General features: G+C 43.4%; 1 protein-coding gene across 6 annotated transcripts; it reads right to left on the reverse strand.

Moving 5' to 3' along the window:
* Positions 1–2357: 2357 nt before the first annotated feature.
* Positions 2358–22568, reverse strand: pi4kaa (phosphatidylinositol 4-kinase, catalytic, alpha a). 6 transcript variants are annotated; one of them, XM_051072741.1, is made up of 54 exons: positions 22370–22568; positions 19502–19618; positions 19306–19393; positions 19094–19182; positions 18917–18989; positions 18566–18828; positions 18413–18479; positions 18133–18281; positions 17982–18047; positions 17793–17889; positions 17514–17705; positions 17326–17426; positions 17114–17243; positions 16905–17034; positions 16731–16826; positions 16470–16653; positions 16290–16390; positions 16035–16203; positions 15869–15919; positions 15547–15655; positions 15318–15454; positions 15104–15237; positions 14905–14987; positions 14748–14818; positions 14515–14639; positions 14324–14405; positions 14133–14216; positions 13947–14036; positions 13740–13859; positions 13504–13596; positions 13200–13356; positions 12976–13103; positions 12738–12896; positions 12487–12638; positions 12268–12375; positions 11980–12107; positions 10823–10978; positions 10587–10666; positions 10269–10468; positions 10069–10156; positions 9817–9984; positions 9668–9721; positions 9459–9579; positions 9166–9295; positions 9004–9074; positions 8808–8880; positions 8505–8685; positions 8316–8420; positions 5873–5998; positions 5654–5774; positions 5414–5573; positions 5190–5279; positions 4702–4785; positions 2358–4574 (listed from the first exon to the last, which is right to left on the reverse strand). In XM_051072741.1, exons 1-54 carry the CDS (start codon positions 22466–22468, stop codon positions 4523–4525), a joined length of 6282 nt encoding a protein of 2093 aa, XP_050928698.1. In that variant the 5' UTR covers positions 22469–22568; the 3' UTR covers positions 2358–4522. The 6 variants fall into 6 exon arrangements, with proteins under 6 accessions (XP_050928698.1, XP_018552800.1, XP_018552814.1 ...); XM_018697284.2 differs by having other exon boundaries at positions 11887–12107; XM_018697298.2 differs by having other exon boundaries at positions 19300–19393.
* Between the last annotated feature and the right edge of the window lie 104 nt (positions 22569–22672).

The raw sequence follows: 22672 nt of genomic DNA on the forward strand, positions 1-22672 counted from the left end.
CAGCTCAGCGGCGAGCTTTTCCAGGCTGAGCTTAAGTTGGTTCTGGACAACTTCGTGGTTCTCTTTTTCTGTTTTCAGCTCAGTGGTGAGCTTTTCCTTGCCAAGCTTAAGTTGGTTCTGGAGAACCTCGTGGTTCTCTTTCTCTGTTTTCAGCTCAGCAGCGAGCTTTTCCTTGTCAAGCTTAAGTTGGTTCTGGAGAAGTTCGTGGTTCTCTTTCTCTGTTTTCAGCTCAGCGGCGAGCTTTTCCAGGCTGAGCTTAAGTTGTTTCTGGAGAACTTCGTGGTTCTCTTTTTCCGTTTTCAGCTCAGCGGCGAGCTTTAGCTCGTCCTGGAGAGCTGTGATCTTATCTTTGTCACTATAGTTCCACAGTCTCTCAAGCTCTTTTTTGGCTTCTTTTTCTTTACTAATAAACAGTTCCTTAAGGCGTTCTTGGTTGGACAGTTGTTGTTTTGTGTCCTCCAACTCTTGGCTGACCCGTACTCTCCAGTTGTATTCCATGCTCAACTGTTTTCGAAGATGACCAATTAGTCTTTTGAGTGAGTTGTGCATCCTCCAGTATTCGAAGTATGTTGGCGCGGTAGGCACCGTCCTGTTTTGAGTAGAGTTCGCCATTCTTAGAAAAATCAGGGCTTAGGTTGTTCCTGAAAAATGCTGTTTCTCTAAAAGTTCCTCTGAAATCAGTGGTCTGCGTGTCGGTTGTTCTTTTCCTCACCGTGGTTCTGTAAGATTTGAATTCTGATTCACTCTTCTGACTAGAGTGCCTAGTTAAAGAAGTCTGATGACATCACCGAATTCCGTTCATATGTTTATTACATCACCAATGAATGATACATTGCTGCCTTTGATTTTGAACATTCCATTCCATTTTTGGAATCATTTACATTCAAAATTCTGTGATTCAAATGTAAACAAAACTGTCCCACTATCAACATTCAAAACAGGTTTAAAACTTGATGCTAATCCAAACTGATTGACAGGTGGAACGCAACAATTTCACACAGCGGCACTGTTTAATGATCAGGAATCACAAAATGCAAATTTTGTGGGTTCAAATCTTTACGAAACTCTGCATTAATGGATGCATAGATTCACCTAATACAATTCAAACTTGTGAGCTGTGTGTTAAATTAGAAATCACCGGATATTCTCAGGGCTTGATATCTACTTTTCTCCCTGTGCTCCTAAGCTGAAAAATTTAGGAATTTAAGGGGAGCAATGAAAATAAAATAAACCATCAAATTAATATTTAGTAGTCCTGCCATTAGCACGCAGTAGAGCTCTAATCCTGGCTGGCATGTTCCCCACGAGCCTTTCACACTGTTGAGGGGTAATCTTGTCCCATTCTTCTTGAATTACTGCTTTTAATTCTTCTAAATTCTTTAAAATAGACCTTTTGATAATCCACCACAGATAGAATCTTATTTTCTGTAACACCCCTCACAAAAACAGAGTCAGAGATTTGGATAGTACTCACCTCGTCTTCCTCCTCCTGCTGTCGACTGTAACACAGTCTGATCTGACTGAAAACTTCGTCCCCTCGCTGTATTTAAAGGACCTGGTTTACCTGAGCAGAGGTGCTCCTCCCTCTCCTGTAACTGTAAATCACATGACCGCATTTTAAGATTTGTATCAGCTTCTTGAAGAAACACGAGAATCTCTCTTGGTTTGAATACTACAAATAACAAAATTAAAATATGAAGGATTAGAACTGATTGTCTCCTGGATTTTATGTTCCTGTTGGTGACAAAGTTCTTGAAACCGCATATAAATTATATTAATATGCAGTTGCATATTAAGGCAAAATTAAACAATAATTAATTAATTATATTAACAAATGTGAATAAAAAAAGTGAAAGAACCAAGAACTCCTGCACATTGTCAATCACTTATACTCACTTTATTTACAACTGAGCCTGTCATCAAACAAAATTAATATACACATTTGGCATTCATTTGTATTAAGGGATGTTTAATTTTTTTCTTACCACTTTCTGCCAAATTATGTTAAGTTTTTGCTATTGCTAAATAGCTAACATTAGCATTCACAGCTGTTTACTTACCAGTCTAGAAGAAACGCTGTAAATTCAGCATCAAACTTAATTCCTTTATTCGCCAAGAGCTGTGTCCAGCTGTGGAAAGCACTGAAGTTAGCATGCTAACCAGCTAGCCCTGGCCCATCCCATATCTCGTATCACTTTGTAATAGTGAGTCACATTTCGCACAGTTCATTCTTGAGTCCAAGTGAATGTTTGTTCCAAATATTGAGAATTTCGACAGCCTGAAAACTTACTGCCTTCAACCACGACTGTCACCAACATGGAGGCATAAAGAGAAAAAACACATAAGCAGCCTGAAACTGATGAAATGTACACACATTTAATCTGGAGTTTTCACACACAGTCAGAATAACAGATGTGAGCTTCATCTGAACACGGCAATGATGTCGCCACAAACTGAGCAAATACAAACAAAAACCACACACACACACACACACACACACACACACGGTAAACTGTATATTACATACTGACCAACACTTGTGGTTCACAGGTAACAGAGGACATAAGGGATGACTAACATATTTAAAATAACAGCAACTCAGTAAAGTCAACTGCATTAAAAATGGCTTCATCAAGAACTGATCGCAATCGCTGTGTAAGCCATTAAACAATGTACGTGTGTGTATTTAAATACTTCAGGTTCACCCCTCGGGTATGTAAGGACAGCTGCAACATAAAACACTTCTCACACAGGGATCAGGATGGAGGGAATTAGAGCAGTTTCATTTGTCAAACACAACACACAAACACAGAATCAATATACAGGAATATATTGCATAAAGTTAGGTTGTTTTTCTTGTCAAGTATTACTACAGCTGTGTTTCTACCATGGCTTTTTAGGTGCAATCATCACCATCTGCTTCGGCAACAGAAAGATGAAGGTCTGATATAACGCACACACTCAGAGAGGAATGTTTCCACACAGGGTTACACACACTGTAAAGGGTCTGCATACATGTAGAACACCTGTATTCTGACACGGGACAAAAATACTGGACATCTCACTGTGTATTTGAGACATGCGGGCTGTGATGTAGAGCTGGTCTACCCTGACTCTGTATCTGATCTGACTTTTCCACTGCAGGAACTTAACGACCTGTAACATCACCTGCAGCCACCGTCACAGGTTCTGCTTTTATTTCATCGATTTTATTGCTCTGGAGATTAAATTCAGCGCTGCTCAGGAGGTGTTACACTAAAACACAAGTTCCAGATACGCGTGGGAAGGAATTTAGATGCTTGTGCTTACAACACGACTGTTAAAGCAGAGCTCAGAGTGGAAACAGCCCTGCATTCAATCAGTGAACAGAACCAGTGAGACGATGAAATATGATCCATTCAGAGGAAAAGATTCATTTAAAGTCAAATTAAAAGTTGTATTATAAAGCCTTTAGTGTCTTCAGAGGGAGCTGTGTTGTACACTGTATAAACAGAACAGCATTTTTCCTGCTGTCGCAAAACATTTCAGTTTGTAAAACACAGTGGAAACACGAGGACAGGACCTGCAGCATCAAAGCCTGACTGGTTCCTAAAGTTCATGTTCTGGGTCGCCAAGTTCCTGCAGCGGTAAAATATTAACCTCTGTTTAACAGGTCTGACCTAAACGCTGACAGCTGAGGTGTAACATGACCGACTTTGAGGATAAGCATCAAAGTAGCACAGTTAAAAGTTTTTTAAAATCTTCTGATAAATATGTTCCTCACATGTAATTCTACAAGTTCCATGGAAATCACAGGAAAACAGCTCAGATCTCGATGTGATTCTACAGTAAATATTCTACAGTAAAGACTACAGCATGATTAACTCGGATTCTCTAAATACCTTTACATCTCTAAAGACTACTGCTAGATTAAACGCTGATTGGTTCCTGCATTAAATTTCTGATCTATCTGACACTGGCTTGTGTTCTACTAAATCAAAAGGACTGAAATGTAATTTATTAGTTGATTTTAAACTGCACAATTTTAACTTTTAATCTCTGTTTAAGCTCTTGATCATAGGCAGGTGACGCCAAGGAAATACTGTGATCTATAAAGTGCATAAAAGTGGATAACAGCATAGTAACAGAACGATAACAATGATTATATGGCTCCTGTTATGGCCATCTTCCTCTAATGTGATAGTTTAGTTAATGTTTGAGTAACAAATAACAGCATCAAGAAGAAAATACTTAAAGGGTGATTCCAATACCTCTTTTGGTTAAAGTCAAACATCGTCCTTTACTCTCAAGTTAAATCAAGAACTGCTTTAAAACTCAGGTGTTTGATATAAAATCTGATTTACAGTAAAATCAAAGTGCCACATTATTGTCTGTGTGTATACAGATCAGCCTGGGCTGTCTGCAAGGTGCATCCACCACCACCACCACCACAACCGTGTTCAAATCATCCACAAGGAGGTTTTGCATTGCTTGTGTAGGGACGTTAGTGTTGGACGTACAGTAGGAGTCCGGTGGAAGATCCTCAGTAAGGAATTTGGTTCTGGTAATACTGCAGCATGTCGTACGTTTTGCTCCTGTTGAAAACACGTTCACGTAAAATCTTTAGCTGATGATCCAACATGTGTACTTCACAGCAACATTATAGCTCATAAATGTTTTCATATCATTTTGCATGATGTTGATAAATGTCATTTCTCTCACCTGCTGCTCAGGAAACAGCTCTGGATGACTTTGATCATGAAGGCCGCTGCTTCTTTCTCACTCATTTGTGGATTAAATCGTCCTCTGATGGAAACAAAAAAACATACACATTCATATTTAAAGCGTGATCACAGGTGCAGCAGCTTCAAGTTCAATTTAAGACTATTTCCGAGCTGTTAAATACCACTAAGAATGAAATCTAACAGCTTCACGGCTGCTGTTACACACAGAGCTTCGCTGTGCATAGAGCTGTGCTGTAGGCGCCTCCTGCTGGCAGGCTGTAGCACAGGTTCTTCATGTGGGAGTCACAGGTTTAACTCACTCGTATTCTGCAGTTACTTAGTGTTAAAGTGACACCACCCTTTTTCCACGACATATCCCTCCTCACTTCCCGTTCCTGTTATTTCGCCTTCAGCTGTTTGATAAGGATGAAAAAAATCCCACTTTTCACACACACACACACACACACATTGTACTGTTGGACTTACTTGAGGAGTTTAATGGTTTGTCCTCTGAAGCAAGGCAGTCCAGTGTCCAGCATGAGGGTCACCAGAGAGACCACTGCATCCATGTAGGGTCTGTGCGTTCAGAGAGGAGGCAAAACATCAACAAAAATGACTTTGACTTTAATCCTCAAAACTCAACATGTTCCAACAGAAATCTTAAAACAGTCAAAACCAACTACAGACCTTTAATTTTTGCAGTTTCTTACCGTACAGCCAGATATCCTCTGACACACATCTCCATGAACCATTTGAAAGGAGTGGCCTCCATCTTTCCTCCCATGATCATCACCATCTCGTCTGTCAGCTTGATGTCCGGCTCCCAGCCCAGGTTCCCTCCAGGAGAGCTCTCAAACATGAAGCCAAAGTCTGGAGAGAACAAGGTCGGCATAAACACAAACAGCAGCATCCAAACCACAGACAGACAGCCTAACTACACTTCTCTGTACCGATGTGGATGAGGTGGCCCTTGCTGTCCAGCATGATGTTGCCGTTGTGTCTGTCTTTGATCTGCAGCAGGAACAGCAGGAGGCTGTAGGCGGCCATACTGCGGATGAAGTTATACCGAGCCTGTAGAAAGGAGAAGAGGAAATGAAGGACTGAAATACTGCGCTACTACATCCCTGGCAGAAGATTCATAGTGAGGCCACAGGTTATATTCTCTGCACCTTCTGGAAGGCGAGGGTGGATTCATCGCCGTACTGGTTGCGGAAGTAGTCGTACATCCCGAAGTCCGTCTGTCGGCCAAGCTGGTCTCGAGACTTACAGTCTGGGATGCACTCGATCACGCCACACTGAGGATAAGAAGACAGACGAGTTTTAAACATGTTCCCATCATTTAACCACTTCAGAGGGACATTTACATTAAGACCTAAAGACCCATTCTTCTCTAAAATACTAGAAAAAGTGGTGTATCAGCAGCTTTCAGCTCATTTAGCTGATAATAATCTATTTGAACCGTATCAGTCTGCTTTTAGGGCCTTTCACTCTACTGAAACAGCACTTGCTAAAGTAGTAAATGATCTGCTACTCTCTCTAGATTCAGATTCCACCTCTATGCTCATATTACTTGATCTTAGTGCAGCCTTTGATACTGTAGATCACCGTATACTCATGGACCGATTGGAAAATAGATTTGGAATCTCTGGTCTGGCCCTCAGCTGGTTAAAATCTTACTTATCTGACAGAACTCAGTGTGTCTCTTGTAATAACACCATATCAGCCTTCTCTGATGTGAAATATGGAGTACCCCAGGGTTCTGTTCTTGGCCCCCTGCTTTTCTCTCTATATATTTCTCCTCTTGGCCAAATTATTCGGAGTCATGGAATTAATTTTCACTGTTATGCTGATGATACCCAGCTATATGTGCCTATAAAGGCTGATAATGCCTCTCAAATTAGGGAATTAGAGATCTGCTTGTCATCTGTTAAAAGCTGGATGTCTCAAAACTTCCTGCTTCTTAATTCAGACAAAACAGAAATGCTGGTTATTGGCCCAGCACGATATAGACACCAGTTCGATCATGTAACTATATCCCTTGACAGCTGTGTTATCCCTCAAAGTACAACAGCCAAAAATCTGGGTGTCACACTTGATCGTACTCTTTCCTTTGATCAGCATATTAAAGACATTACAAAGACCGCCTTTTTTCACCTACGCAATATAGCTAGGATTCGGTCTTTTCTCTCCATGGCAGACGCTGAAATTCTAGTCCATGCCTTTGTTTCCTCTAGACTGGATTATTGTAATGTTTTGCTTTCAGGACTACCGCGTACTAGCACTAAAAGTCTGCAAATGGTTCAGAATGCTGCAGCTAGAATGCTGGCCAAATCGAGAAGGTTTGACCATATTACCCCAGTTCTAGCCTCCCTTCACTGGCTCCCTATTCATGTTAGATCAGACTTTAAAGTTCTCTTAATGACTTATAAAATTCTAAATGGGCTAGCCCCCTCATACCTGTCTGATCTTCTTAACCCTTATATTCCCTCGCGTGCTCTGCGTTCTCAGAGTGCAGGGCTGCTGTCTGTCCCTAGAGTCAAAAAGAAGTCAGCAGGCTGCAGGGCCTTCTCCTATCGGGCCCCCTTCCTCTAGAACAACCTCCCTAGTGATATTAGACAGGCTGACTCAGTTGAGGCCTTTAAATCCAAACTAAAAACTCATCTTTTTGCCTTAACTTTTAACTAGCACATTATTCTGGTTCCTATTTCAGGATACCATTTTTTCCTTGGCGGGTTGGGTCAGTCTCAATGCATCAGTTAAGATTAATAGTTAGTAAATGTTGTCCATGATGTCCTGCCGACGAGATTATTATTAACTGTCTTAATATCACTGCATCACTTTAACTGTGTGTTCTTCCCTCAAGCACATTACTGCCCAGGCTGTGCTTCTCTCTCTCTCTCTGCTACTGTCTCTCACTGCAGGGTTCTGCCTCCAGAGCTGGAGAGTCTCCTGCTGCTCCCATGATCCAGCTCAACCCATGATGCAACAATAATTAAACATTTACTAGTGTTATTGATAGTGTTAGTGCTATTAATGTACCATCGTTTGTCATTATTATTCCTTTAGCTGTAATAATAATTATTACTATTATTATTATTATTACTATTATTACTACTACTATTTACACTTTGACTTAGTCTGTGTATGTGCAATGTTGTCTTTCTCTTACCCCATTCCCCCACCCCCCTCTCTTTCTGTCTAAACCCAACCGGTCGAGGCAGATGGCCGCCCACCTTGAGTCCGGTTCTGCTCGAGGTTTCTGCCTCTTAAAAGGAAGTTTTTCCTTGCCACAGTCGCCTAGTGCTTGCTCATGGTGGGATCTGTTGGGTTTTTCTCTGTAAATCTTATAAGATAAAGAGTACGGTCTAGACCTGCTCTATATGTACAGCGTCTCGAGATAACTTCTGTTGTGAATTGGCGCTATATAAATAAAATCTGACTTGACTTGACTAAACTCTGTATTGCAGACCTTGGTATTCTGGGTATTTTTTGACAGTAAAATGTAACCAGAACTATTAAGAAACTACCAACAAGTTCCAGGCTGTGAGTGAAAATCATGTAACCTGACAGCAGAGATGGATTTAGAGGGAGTAATGGGATATAAAGTCTCACCCCTGGTGCAGTGGCGACCACTCTGTACGGGAAGACGAACAGATCCAGGCCCACCAGCTGGAAGATGTTCTTAAAAAGCCCAATGATCTGCAGAGCAAGCATGTCCTACAGAGGGAAACACAGAGATGTTGTCAGAGTTTCCTGCCCTGACACCACCTGGTAAATGAGAGGCATAGAAAAACGAGGCACCTGTCTGCAGTCATCTCCCACTTTGAAGATGGCCGCCTGCCAGCAGACCCTGCGCGATCCGTCTGGATTGTCCTCTCCATCCTCCAGAGAGTCTGAGGGGCAGCGGAGACCCTCCCTCTCCAGCTCACTGACCCCACAACGTTTCACCTTAAACTTGGCCAGATAGGGCGCCTTGGCAGCACTGCGACGACAGAAAACAAACTCCCATGAGTCAGAGGACACAGGCTCTGAACAGATACTGGTCCTGAGAACTAGCACCACCAAAAACCCCAACATGAAGCATGAGTTAACATCTGTCTTTACCTCTGCATGGGTGTTCCAGATTTGTAGTCAATGTCCAGCACTATAGCTTCAGGGTTACTCGGCAGGTAACAGCCTGAAAAACACGAGACAAATGTTTCATAACTGAAAATATTCACATATTTAAACTTAAATAAGTTGCTGCCTTTTTTATTCGTAGAGATGTCTACTGATGCTTTAGTATGTAGTAGTGTGTTACCTGGTTGGACTTTGATGTCGGACAGTGCTTTGAGACAGGCTCTTTTTCTCTCCTCTCCCTTTGGAACCGGCCTGAAAAAAATAAAAAGGGTTTACATCCCAGCAGAAACACCTCCTTTAAAGAGATGCTAATGATATGTAAAGTCCACTCTAATGAATTTACTTGATAATGGCGGACACGTTGGTGATCTTGTTGAAGAAGTCAAACTCTCTCTGGTAGAAGTCTTTGGCCGGACCCGACAGAGAACCTGTGATCTCCTCGACCATCTGCTCCAACAGCTCCCCGATATCAGCTACACGGACACATTAACGAGTTTATATGATTTAATTAGGCTTTTCCCATCAGGCAGAACAATCTAATTTCACAAGGGAATAGATAAATATAGCTGGTATATTAGCTAGTTTCACTCGCAGTCGGACCATTGGAGCTCACTCTAACGTCCAGGCTCTACTCACGGTCTTTGTGGTGTCCCTCCTCATCCATGAAAATGTTGGTCTTCATGTTCCAGATGAACTGGTGGGCAAGAAGCTGAGACTTCTGTGCCGCCCACAGGATGTACTCTCTCACGTAACCCATCTGAGCAGGACAGACACTCAGAGTCCGTTAATGCTGCTCCTTACTTTCACATTTTGATTTGGTAAATGACGATGAAACCATTGTTTACCTTATCGTATCTGAGAGCTTGTACAATCTGAGGAATGTAGAACAGGATGGCATCCTAAGAAGAGAACAAACGTATTAATAAGAGACAAAAACAAATGAATCCCGCTGAGCCGATGCCACGCTGCAAAAATCCACGAGTGTGTGTCTTACAGGAGGAAAGGAGCGCAGCACCTTCACCCCATACTGAGCAGTGAGAGGGTGAGGAGGGTACATGCTGCTGAAGTAGGACAGACCGGTGGGCGGGTCTGCCGGAGCCCAACACAGGATGTGGCTCAGTTCAGGAGAGTCAGCATCGATAGTGTGCCACGTCACCAGGAACTGGAAAAACAGAGAAACCAAACGTTATTCAATCATATTTCCAACATATAACACCTGAGCCTTATTGGACTAGGTGGTCTTCACCTTGACGGCCTCAGGTACGTCACTGACTGCTCCAGGGTCCAGTCTCACCAGCCTGGTCACCTCAGCAACAATGGCATCATTCTTGAACCTGGAAAAGAAATTAGAACAAACATTTGTAATAACACAAAGATTCAACCTCTAATATCAAGTTCTGAAGATGCTAATTTATCTTAGACCAGAATCAGAGAGGGAGTGACAACCTTGTTGGTAGCTGCATAGCCAGGTAAGGTGCGATACTCCAGGCCAGGTTAACGTTGTCCTTCCACTGTTTCTCGGTGAGACTGATGTACTTGGACCTCCAGTTGGCGATGCTGGTCTCCACTGACTGCTCTGTGGCGATGGCCAGTTCCTGCGTGGAGAGGGGGTTGTACCACGTCGTCAGCCGCTCGATCTCACTGGCCTGGAGAGACAGCGTGACGCAGAGAGAGAAAGAGGCAAAGAGGAAGAGAAGAGAGCATGAAGAATGGCTGATGATGAGCAGGCATCCTGAGAGGAGACGAAACCGGAAAATGACTCACCAGCAAGGCCAGCAACAGAGTCCTGCGCTTCATGTAGTATTTGTGAAGCTGCGTCCCTCTGTTACTCTTCTTGGACGTGCCTGGATGAAGAGGTACAGGAAGTTAAAACCATTGTACTATCTCCATAGCATTTTAAACAAAAGATATATTAACTTTTTCAAGATGAAGACAGATCTCAGACTTATAATAGAGTATGTGTTGCAGCCAGACTTCATGCAGTAGTACCACCTCTGTACCTGATTTCTTGGACGTGGTGGACATGCCACTGGACAGCGGGTAGGTGTTGATCCATCCCTGGCCGCTCTGCTGGGAGCGAGAGCTGGAGTCTATGTTGCTCCTGAGGTCAGCAGCGTTCATCACTGACAGGCTGTTCAAGGACGGGTCCTGATTATCTGTTCACACACAAATAAACTCAGCACTGCCCACACACCAACTTGCACAACTTTTTCATATTGTAAATCTGAACAAGCGAAATCACAAGTTTGACTTTCTCACACAGATAATCTTATTCTTAATCGATATTATGATTTGTAAACAGTGGAAAAACATCAATAATATGATCGATGATGGGGGAGTTTCTGAGGAGCGAGATGAGCTGTATCAGTTAGTCCTCTGCTGTTGTGATGATCATGCAGTTGCAGGGAAATCCAGCGGGGATTTACATGTAGGTAGAAGTTGCCTTGAACCACTGATACTGGGTCAGATATTATTTTATCTTGTTAATGCGCGTGGGGGGACAAGGAGTCGATTAATCTGATCCAGGATCTGCGGTTAGAGGACTCGTCTACCTGAAGCAGTTCGATGTGTATGAGAATGAGACCATGTCTTTTCTTGGGATCGTCGGGAATGAAGAGGAGAGGATTTTCTGGGATGGAAGAAAAAACATTTTTCACTTGTAGTTTCTTCTTTTGATTCCAAATTGGTCAGTCGAGGAGAGGGGCAAACAGGTGGGCTGACATGATGAAGTCGTGCATCTTAACGCAGCTGCCAAATTTGCGCTTTTCCTCACAGCTGCTAAATATTAGAAGGTAAAAACAGACTGATTGTGGGAGAGGAAAGGACCTAAAATATACTAGAAGACTAGAAGAAAGAGTTAGAGATAAGGCAGGAAGTGTAAGAGGGAGAAAATAAGAATGAAAAAGAAGAAAGCTGAGAAAAAATAATCTGGGTCCAGATAGATAGTACAGATAGATACCAGGATCTATCAGCAGCATGGTGAGGATAAAAAGCGTCAAATTTGACAGGCGTAAAAGCATGCCCCTGCTGCAGTGCAGTCCGAGCTCCACCGCTTTAGGCTTACTTAAGATAGATATCGGAGAAGTGCTGGACACGATTAGCGATCCAAATATCCCGGCAGAGAGCGTGCTCGGGGCTGGGGTAGTACCAAGCTCACCAGGTGGGACCAAGTGGCACGCTGCCAGGTACTTCTTGTCGGACAGGATGCTGGCGTAGAAACGGATGATGATGCTGATGTCCTCGCGGAGACGCTTGTCGCCTTGGGTGGGAAACTTTGGAGACACGCTGGAGAGACAGAAAAGGGAGAGTTAACAGTGCAGAAATGTTGAACTTTCATCTGGACAAAATAAGCAACATGAAGACATCACCCTCTGCTGTGGGAAACGGAGCCTTCATCAGTATTTTCTGACGTTTTATTCACGTGCAGTGATGTGTGTGTAAATACCTGAAGTAATCAAAGGCTGTGGAATAGATTTTCTCTCTGAGCACATTCCTCACAGTCGCATTGGTGACGACGTCAGAGTGGAGCAGAGCCAGACCCAGAGTCAGCAGCCTGAGAATCAGAATTATCAATACAAACACACCTTCCTCTAAAAACTCTTAAAATTCTGCTCATTGTTTTCTTCCAAGAGAAAGATAGCATCCTTTTTTTTACTTTACGTACCTGAAACGAGGTCCAATAGCAGCTACGTGGCGGTTGAGGCTACTCTTAGCCCCGCCTACGTTGAGAGACAGTGAGCGTTGAAGTAAACTGCCAAAGATTTCTACTTGATCTGCGCTGGAATACTTTGCAATCTCAAACCTCTGGACTAGAAACTAGAGGACAGGAGGCAGAAAAAAGAAGCAATTAGCAAACGGAGGAAAGACTGACGGGAAGATGTGATGACAACCCGAGCAGCGCGACCTTTGTCTGACCTCGATCCATATGTGGTGAGGGGTAACGTCAGGAGGGCAGGGGATGGGCTGACTTTCCTCTGATGCAGCCAGAGGATCAGCCTCCACCTGGGCGTCTGAGAACAATCCCATCTTCAGCTCCACGGTCATCTGCCACGCCCCCGCCATCTCTCGCATGAACTGGGCAGCCAGACGGGACGTTTACAGCATGTTTACAATGCAAAAACAGAGAATAAAAACATTAACCTTATCTGCGTACCGGTACTTCCACTCCAGCACGTGCTGCCAGCAACCACTCCCAGCAAGCGATAGCGGTCTCCATGCCGTGCTCGGTGAACATCTTGAGGGGAGACCAGCAGAGGTGGTGCAGGAGCTGAGGATCACACTCTGGGGACCGATCATAAAAAGAGGATCGTAGCAGTCAGAACGATTTCAGAGCATTTTAAAGAGAGACCTGATCACGTGTCAACAGCAAAGTCACACCTTTGGTGCTGATGAGCAAGGCAGCCAGTTTGAACATGGCCTCAGTGAAGGCCTCAGGCTGAGCAGAGTCCAAAGCCTCTCCCATCTGTTTGATCATCAGCCGGCTCAGATCGGACTGTCCTCGAACCGCCTGGGCAAAGTGGATCATACCTGACACCTGCAGCCAAGAGACAAAAGAGGAGTCAGGCCTGAGGCTACAACCCAGAAACCAAACAGCAGTGGAAGAATTTCCATGACCGTCTTCACAGAGAGAGCACGGCGTGCTGGATCCATAATAATAACTCGCATCATTAGATGGTTTTACCTCTCCAGCGTATCTGTTCCTGAGGTTGAGGGAGGCCATGAAGTTCGAGTAGTCCTTCTTCACACAGGCTGGTCTCTCTGTCAGCTGAGTGGACTACAGGTGAAAGAGAATAATAAAGATTGTTCTTGAACCTGTGTTTTTCAGTCTGATTATCAGGCTTTAATGATCTGGCTCTACAACTACAAATGAAAGCATTAATAGGCTCCCAGCATCTGCAAACTCAGTTTGTGACCCACCCCCAGAGTTGTACTCTGCCTGTTGTAACCAGCAAAGTGCAGGATGCTTTCTGTGGCCATGGCCAGGCCTGTGTGCTGGGAGAGACCCGACACCCAGTTCTGATGTTTGTTCAGATACTCCTGAAAAACGAGGCAAACTTTATTTATCATCTGTGCTCTTCATGTGAAGGTTATGTATTTCTCAAAGTGTCTCAAAGTAAATGTTACCTGTAGATGGGATTTGGTCACAGACGGAGCCCACTTCATGGCCTCTTTAAGGATCTCTCCACAGCGAGCAGCAAAATCCTTCACTATGCTCTACAATTAAAAGATACAACACATTTTATATGTGTGTTTGAAAATATACTTTTCTCACATTTGTGGCTTTTATTTCTCCGTTCAGTAGAACATTACCTCTCTGGCTTCATATGTATCTGGGACAGTGATTCTGTACGGCGTGTCTGGGATGTCATAATAAGGTTGATCTTTATGAATATCCTGCAATGCAGCGTGAACATCTATTAATATCATGGTACACACATCAATCATCACAAGAATAAAGACAGGAGGATGTTGCAGTGATGGATAATGGGATTCTGTCTTACTGCACTGAGTGAGAGGGAAAGCGTCTGCAGGATGTCTAACATGGTCCTCAGCACTCGGCCGCTCCATAACAAGTGGGGGAAACTGAGGAGAGAGAAGATGCTGTTGACACTGCTGGGTGTGAACCTGCATTTTAAACAGGAGTCGGTGTGGTATTCTGACTTCATGAGTCTAAGTCTCTGTGCACTCTCACGTTTCAGCCAGGCCGGATAAATATTTGTCAGCCACTCTGCGGATCCTCTTGTGGATGTGGTTGAAGTTGACCAGGAGGAACTGAGCGTGCCGTTCCAGCTCCTCCTCGTGGGCTTTGGTTTTTGCCTGAAAAAGAGACATTTTTATGAAGATACACAGTGTAATGAAACACAGGGTCAGAAATACGCTCTAAATGGGACGTGAGTCCTTCTTAAGTGAAAACATCTCGCTTACTTTTTCAGCCATCATCTGCAGGAAGACCTCAAAAACCTTGTCGCTAACAGCAATCACACACTGCATCATGCCTGGAAGGAATTTATTTAATATGAATCCATATAATCCAAACATAACAGCATGAGGTTTTTAGAAAGTCTTTTTTGCTCCTGCTCACCAGATTTATCCTTCTGTATCGCTCTGTCTTCAAAGTATCGAAACATGACCTGAAAACGATCAGAGTCCAGAGAACGCAGCATCCTAACGAGAGAATAAAAGTTACACTTAGAATCACTGAACATGGTTAAGCAGCTAAGATGATGTTTGTTAAAGGCACAGTCTCTGAGCTTTGTTTCTATGTAGACATGTTATCTTACCTCATGTACTCCAATCTGTAAACAGACAGCAAATATGTGGACATGGCAAAGTCCAATTTGTTGATGAGTGCAGCCACCTCAGGAGGAGGGTCCAGCAGGTTGATGATAGTACTTCGCAGATCATTCAGCTCCGCCTAAAGTTCAACAATTAATTAGTGTTGGAAGGCGTACCATATGTGTGTGTGTGAACATACATGTGAGTGTGTCCTCATACCGGGGTGACAGTGTCATTCTTCAGTGCAGAGTTGTACTGCAGCTCCGAACGTAAAGGTTCTCCACTGGGAAACGTGAGCAGCGGTGATTTGGTCGCAATCTCACAAACTCCTTCGTACCATTCCTCTGGCCACAGACCTGAGGAGTTCAACAGGAGCAAATCACGAGGAGTTCATTTAATGTTCCTGTGGATGCAGGGGTCAAAATATCAGTGAGTGAGCTCTTTCTACCTGAACCCTCCACTGCAAATCCCATGACGACAGAGTAGAGCCAGAAGTCCCTGAAGAGCTTCTGCAGACGTGGCTTTGCTTCCTTAATTGGTGGCAACCTCTTAGTCAGCTAACACAAGCAGAACAAAGAGTTATTGAGCCACAAAAGATAAAACCTGAACAGCATTGAACAGGATCTACTGGCAGGGCATCATCGTGTTTGATGAATTCTAAGCAAATTTTCAGTTTTGTGCAGTCAAATTTATAACATGTTAACTGATTATATCTGGCTACTAATGAAGGGAAAGAAGCAGAAAATGTTGTAAATATCCAAACCACTTACTACTGCAATAACTGGAATTAGGACACCGAGGTTTCCAGCACTGCTCGATGCCTGGAGAAACAGAGGAGTGAAGCAGGACTGAATTAGAGCTCTAATGACACATTCAGACAGTTTTTTCTAAATGTAGAAAAGAAATCAAGAGTGTGTGTGTGTGTGTGTGCCATACCTTCAGAGCTGGACCTTTGTCTGAGGCCCTCTCACTGGCTCTCTTCCCTTCTAAGCCCAGTTGAACAAAAAGCTCCAGCAGGTTGACCAGCAGCTCGTCGACCATCTGCTCGGCCTGAAGGTTCGCTGCTATGTTACCCAGAGCGTTTATCACAGCCAAGGAACAGTGTCTGCACAGAGAGGAGGGAACATTCATTTACTGAATGTTCAGGACAAACTCTGAATGACGCTTGTCCAACATAAAGGTGGTAGTCACCTGTATCCGTGGTCTTTGTAGTCTTTGGTTGAGTAGACCATAGAACTGGCCTTGACGCTGATCTGCTGGAACAAATTCCACACCTCCTGGTAGATGTATTGCTAAGGTGAAAGAAAGAAGTTAAGATAGGTTCTAAAAATAGGGATTACATTGGCAGAAGTCAGAGATAAAAACACTTACATTGCCTGTGATGACCATGCAGCCAAGCTGGTCTATGATGAGGACATCGAGCTGGGAGGGGGGCTGACAGAACTTCTGCTGTAGGATCTGTAGGATGGGCTCCATTACCCGGGGGGTGTCCCGTAAGGCCACGGCAATGTGACCCAGAGCCCTGATGGTGTGGTCAGGGATCAAGTGGGCATCCCTGGAGAGGAGAGGGAGTGTTAACACCCTCTCAAATGAAGAAGCATCAAAGTCGGTGTAACAGGACGTTTGACTTACTTGTCGTTTTCCTGATAGATGTAGAGACGGTTGGACAGACTGGCGAGAAAAGCTTCCACAATGACGTTATCCATCGTCAGTCCAGCTTTCAGACACCTGAGGACAGAGGGAGAGGTTGGAAAGTAAAGGCTGCTCATACAAGTGTGTGTGCATATGTTGTTCAAGAGTGTTCACCTGCAGATGTTGTCTATGGAGATGTCCCGCAGCTGCTCGTACATCGAGGGCTGGCTCTTCTTACTAGAATGGGTGCTGAGGGTTGACTGGGAATGCTCATTGGTCACGTGGATCTTTATCTCTCCACTCCCTTGGGAAAAGGATCACTTTGTAAGAAAATACAGAACTGGAAAAACAACCTTGCTGTTCAGTGATGGAGGTGTTGTTACCTGGAGTGTACTGGCTGTGGTATTTATACAGCTTCACCAAAACAGGAGAGGGCACCACCAAAAAGTCTCTCAGTGACATGGTGACGGAGTGGGCAACGACAGGGAAGCGCTCGCACAAACGACCCAAGCCCTGAACACAAACACAGACAGATGGATTTATTGACGAATTTATTCCCAAAAAGTAAACAAAACAAATGACTGCTGTATCTTACCTGTAAGCAGCATATGAGGAGGGGCATGTGAGCGATGATGACTTTACTGGACGTCTTAGACTGCAGCTTCTCCGATAGTTTGGTGCAAAGGTTCTCAGCTCCTGGTGAAAAAAGAAGAGAGAAACTTTGCAGAGATGACTTTTTAGAGATGACAGATTACTTCCTGTCTGCATGAACCATAGTCTCACCCTGCTCCTCGGTGACAGCCCACACCATGAGGTCCACGCAGGCGGCGTTGGCCTGACAGCGCAGTTTGAGCGGGCTCAGCTCACTCTGGAGGTACTCGACATCGTGCAGGATCCTCTGCAGCTCCGACTGGCTGCTGCTGAACTGCTCCAGCACAAAGTCATGGACCTCCTTCACATAGTCTGTCTGCAGGTCTGCGGGGGAATGCAGAAAATAGGTATTTATTTGTACCATCGTGGAAATATTTTTGGCTTTAAAAGGCTAAATTTTGGCTTCCTTACCTTTCAGATTGTACAGGGTATCTCTCAGCATTTTAAATATGGCTACATACAGAGGATCACTGAAGGTCTTGTAGTACAGATGAAGACCAGGACTCAACTGCAAATGAAGAAACAGAAATGTGTCAACGACCTAGAAGTGTCAAAAAAACAGATAATAGAAAAACATCTGCAGTGATTTCAGAGTAATACCTCCAGAAGTTCTGCCAGGGTGTCGTCCAGTGACTTTAAAAATGACTCCGAGACAAACTGTTCAACCTATCAAAGAGAGAGAGTGTTTATACATGTGGTGTACTTTTCTTTTTTTAAATGTATTTATTCAGCCACTGTGGTTACTGCTGACCATGAGAAGGAGTTGTCGCAGCATATCCAGAGGCACATGAAACTCTCCAGAGCTGCTTCCAGTGAAAAGAGGGGAGACAGAGAAGCTGGAGCTGATGGTGGAAAAGTAGTAGTCGGGGTCCACTGCGCTGCCGTCGGGGAGGTATGAGCCTGAGGAGGAAAAGAAGGAAGTCTTTACAGCTTGTACTCCAATGGGCAATTTGTCCCTGTTGATCATTTACATCCAAAAACATGGGAAAATAAGGCCCAGGTTCAGAGACATGCTTTAACATGGCATTTACCTTCAAAGTACTGTGCAGAGGGATCAGCAGGGGAGCTGGGGGTCAGGCCTGCTCTCTCTGGACTGGCCTAAAAACAAAGGAACAATGTGGAAATATAAGGATGTGCTTCCTCGGTTTGTCATCTCCCCTGTTTAACTTCCTAACTATCCGTACCTGTTGTGACACACTGGACACTGAGGAGCCTTTTCGTTTCAGAGTGTCTCCCTGACACACTGTGAGCAAAGAGCTTGGCAGGATGGAGCGGAAGTCGTTGAAGGACCTCCGGCGGGCAGCGTCACTCTCGTCACCCGTGGGCAGCACAGGAGCAACCGGTCGAGGGAACAGCTTGGACAGTAAAGGCTCATCAGTGTTGGTGTATCGGCCAAATGCTCGGGCAACACCGAGCAGGGTGGGCACAGTGTATCTGCACAGGTAGTCTGTAAGGAGGAAGGGATACAGAAAGAACATATCAATACCTAGACCTTCTACATACACAGGAAACATTAGCGTTTGTTATGTTTCTACCTTTATCATGAGCCTCTGGATTCTTACAGATGTCTTGCAGCACCTGCATGATGTCCATGACAGCCTCCAGGATCTGACAAAGATGTTAAATCAGTCAAGTCAAGATAAATTTTGCCATTTGGCTCATCTCAAACAAGCCTATTGTTCAACCGATCACACGATGGCACAAACACACACCTGTCCTCGTAAGGTCTCATCACGCTGAGCAACATCTGAGAGCAGTGTTACAAGACAGAAGCTGAAGTTCTCTGCCACAGGAAGTGTATCTGCAAGACAGGAAGTGATTAAACTGTACCATCAATGATATGCCATTAATAGTTAAGCACAAAGCACAACTGACAATTATATGAATGAACATCATAGGATATATTTAATACCTTTACCTCTACCTTTGCGTTCTGAGCTTTCTTCAATCCATTGAACTTTAGGAAGCCCTTTAAGTAACCCGAGAAGGTAGGGGACGATAGCATCTTTGTGCTGCAACAGAAGTATTCCACAGCATGTTATATGGGGTTACCGGTGAATTCACCCTCAGCACAAAAGTACCATAAAGTGAAGAGGTGAGTGAGCGGGTGCAGTGTTTACCTGCAGGTTTGACTCTACTAGAAAAATCCCCAGAGCAATGACGGCATCTCTCCTCCTCTCATCCAGCTGGAAGACTCCTCTGAAGTCCACGGGGCACATGCATTGTAGCTTCTGGACCTGTGGGAGGAAAACACGAGGTTCACAGCTAAGTGGTCATCTATAATACCTCTCAACTTCTTGCTTTTTGAGGTAATATCATCTTTTTTTAAAGCACAGAATTTACCTGCCCACAGGGATTAAACAGACTCATCTTTCCTGTCCGGTTCCATTAGCAATAATGATTTTTTCAGCCTCAGGAATCAAGCCAGAAACCTGCCGCTGGCATTAATTAGCCTAATGCTAAAGAGCCAGACGTAAGCTGAGGGAGGGATTAACAACCAGAGAGTGAGACACAGTTCCTACATGTTTTACTGCTGGATGCAGCACATGCACAGAATTTCCAGCGATCACGTCGGTGCCAAAACAGTAATAAAATACAGAAAAAAGGGATTTAGGTTTTCAGCAGGGTGAATGCCAAAGCTCAACCTAGACACAACCTAAGCTTCTTACTGAGCCAGAAAAACCTCGTTGATGGAAATACAAAACGTTTGAATGAAAAAGTTGGCGTTAAACCAACAGGATATTTCAATCAAACACCAGAGGTGTTTTAAAGCCAAAAAATACAACAATATGCTCTTAAGTACTAAAAGGCTGCTCTGACATGCACTGAAGGAAGCTATTGTACAAACAATGAGGCCTGTGAGCTGAAGTGTGAAGGTTTGAAGCTTCCCACTCAGGCATTCAGAGCTACAGTCAGTTGCCAGTTTATTAGGAACACCTAGCTAAAACAAACACAAACACAGTCCTGTAATAAATCCTCTCTTCATGAAGGTTATACTGTTCAGTTTGTGCTGAAACTGTTTCAGATAGAAGTTGATTTATATTTATGGTCATTTGGGAGGATGTAGTTTGTGCTGTATCGTGTTATACTGATTTGTGTTTCTGCCACAGCTTCAAGAATTATCATATAGTTTTGTTAATTAATTATTATGGGAAGATTGTAGCAGAACAGTTGTATTAAACTGCATTAGAAAACCTTAAGTAGACAGAAAAACATGGACTAACGAGACTAATCACTAATCTTACAGGTTCCACAAACTGACACAGTCCAGTTACACATTAATACAAAGAGCTGACTTCTCATTGTATTTTTACTAACACAGCTCTTTCATCATAGCATGCACTTCCTGTTCAACATTTCCCCATTTTCAATCTCAGCGGGCGTCTTCTCTGATCAGTTCAACCTCTGCCTGTTCCCCTGAGGTATTTCAGAGGCCTGCCATAATCCCTGACCACAAATCCTAACCACCTGGGTGAGTAACACAGGAGTCATCAACAGCACTACTCCAACAACTGGAGTTTCAGCAGTATCTCAGACGCATTTGACACTGAATTCACCTTAATGCACATGTGATACTTTAATCTAACACATTTTGTTAACAACAGATGCTTGTTGTCTCTGACAGCAGTTACAGTTGGTTGCCTCAGACTGTCACGACTTCTGCCTACTTAATAATAAAGCTTCCCTTGTGAATTATAATGTCAGTGCAGAGTTTATCCTTCCCCTTGTCACATCCAGATGAACCTGTTTACAGCCCCTGTTGCCTCAGAGTTCCCATCAAATACAATGCACATGGCACAGAAGCAGTAGCAGCTTTAGTTTATTTCACACTATAAAGGAATAATACCCAAAGGTCAAAAGGTTTTCTGAATGTCAGTTAGCTTGTGGTATTTTAATGAAACTTTACATAATAATAGACAGATATATACTTTATTAATCCTGATGGAAATTTAAGAAAATTAATGCACAACACAGTTAGTATTGTACTTACAGCAACAAACACAGCTGCTGATTGCTTTTGCACTCTTGTTAGTTGTATATTATTTTTTACTTGTAAGTGTATATTACTTAAATATGAAATATCAATGATTTAAAGTACAGAATCTATCCATACCTCCCCCCAAAATGCAAGAAAATGGCCCATAAACAACCATAACAAATACAAATAAAAAGCATAATAAGACCAACAAAAAGGTGACTATACTGAAAAAAAAAAAGAAAGTAGGAAAGTATAATGACTGATTTAATCGAGGTAACTGATTAGCTGCAGTCCTAATTCAATTCACTTCAATTTACTATAATGTTAAAAACAAGAAACCTGGCGAATTATCTCTGCAATGTGTCTGTAAGTATAAAAACATTTAGGCATTCATGCTTGAAAAGAAAAAAAGATTAATAAATTGTCAACATGTTTTATAGCTAACCGACCAACTGGCTGATTGTTGCAGCTGTTACGGTGGGTGGCACAGCCAAATGTACACAGACACATTGAATGCTACAGGACTGTGGCAGCTCTTTGTCATAATACAGAATAAAATGTGTGAAATGTATGAAGTAGGTGTTTCTGTGAAAATGAATGGACAACAACAAAGTTTCCAAGAACCAGTGTTTCCTGTGTCTTCCCGTATGAATGACAGATAAGAAATGAAGAAAAACAATTAATGTTGAAGGGAAAAATGTACAAATCTGAGACGTTAAGTGGCGGCTTGTTTGAATGAACCGTTAACCTGAGGGAAGATTAACTACAGGTTAAAAACAGCTAACGTTAGCCGACGTTAGCTAGCTCGCTGTTGGCTGTTAATTCACAAAATGACAGCGGAATTCATCCACTGACAAGATAAACGACGTGTTTGGTGTGTTTTTAGATTCATAACAAACACCACAAACGCAGAGGAGCGAAGTTAAAGACGGGCCTTAGTGCTACAGACTCTCTGACAGGTATTAGCTCGTTACTGTCGTTAGCTGTCGCCGTGTAACTGTAACGTTACCTTTTCTATCGGTGCCTGCTGGTGAGCCGCCAGCGACCGGGCCAGAGACAAGACGGTGTTGAAGTAAAACCCTCTGCTTCCTCCTCCATTGAGAGACATGTTTCAAAGATGCCTTAATACTGCTGCAGCTCAAACACAGACATCTTCTTCTCTCATTCGTCCTGAGGAGAAGTCTGCACTGACAACTACGGCAAGCGCAGAGGCCCCACAGCGCGAAGCAAGGTCACGATGTTAAGATGATGCTAGGAGCTAAAATACTTTAACACTTGACTCAGAATAAAGGAGACCAGGTCAGACTGCTTA

This window comes from Lates calcarifer, linkage group LG9 (assembly GCF_001640805.2).
Source record: "Lates calcarifer isolate ASB-BC8 linkage group LG9, TLL_Latcal_v3, whole genome shotgun sequence".
In the NCBI taxonomy this organism is placed as follows: domain Eukaryota; kingdom Metazoa; phylum Chordata; class Actinopteri; family Centropomidae; genus Lates; species Lates calcarifer.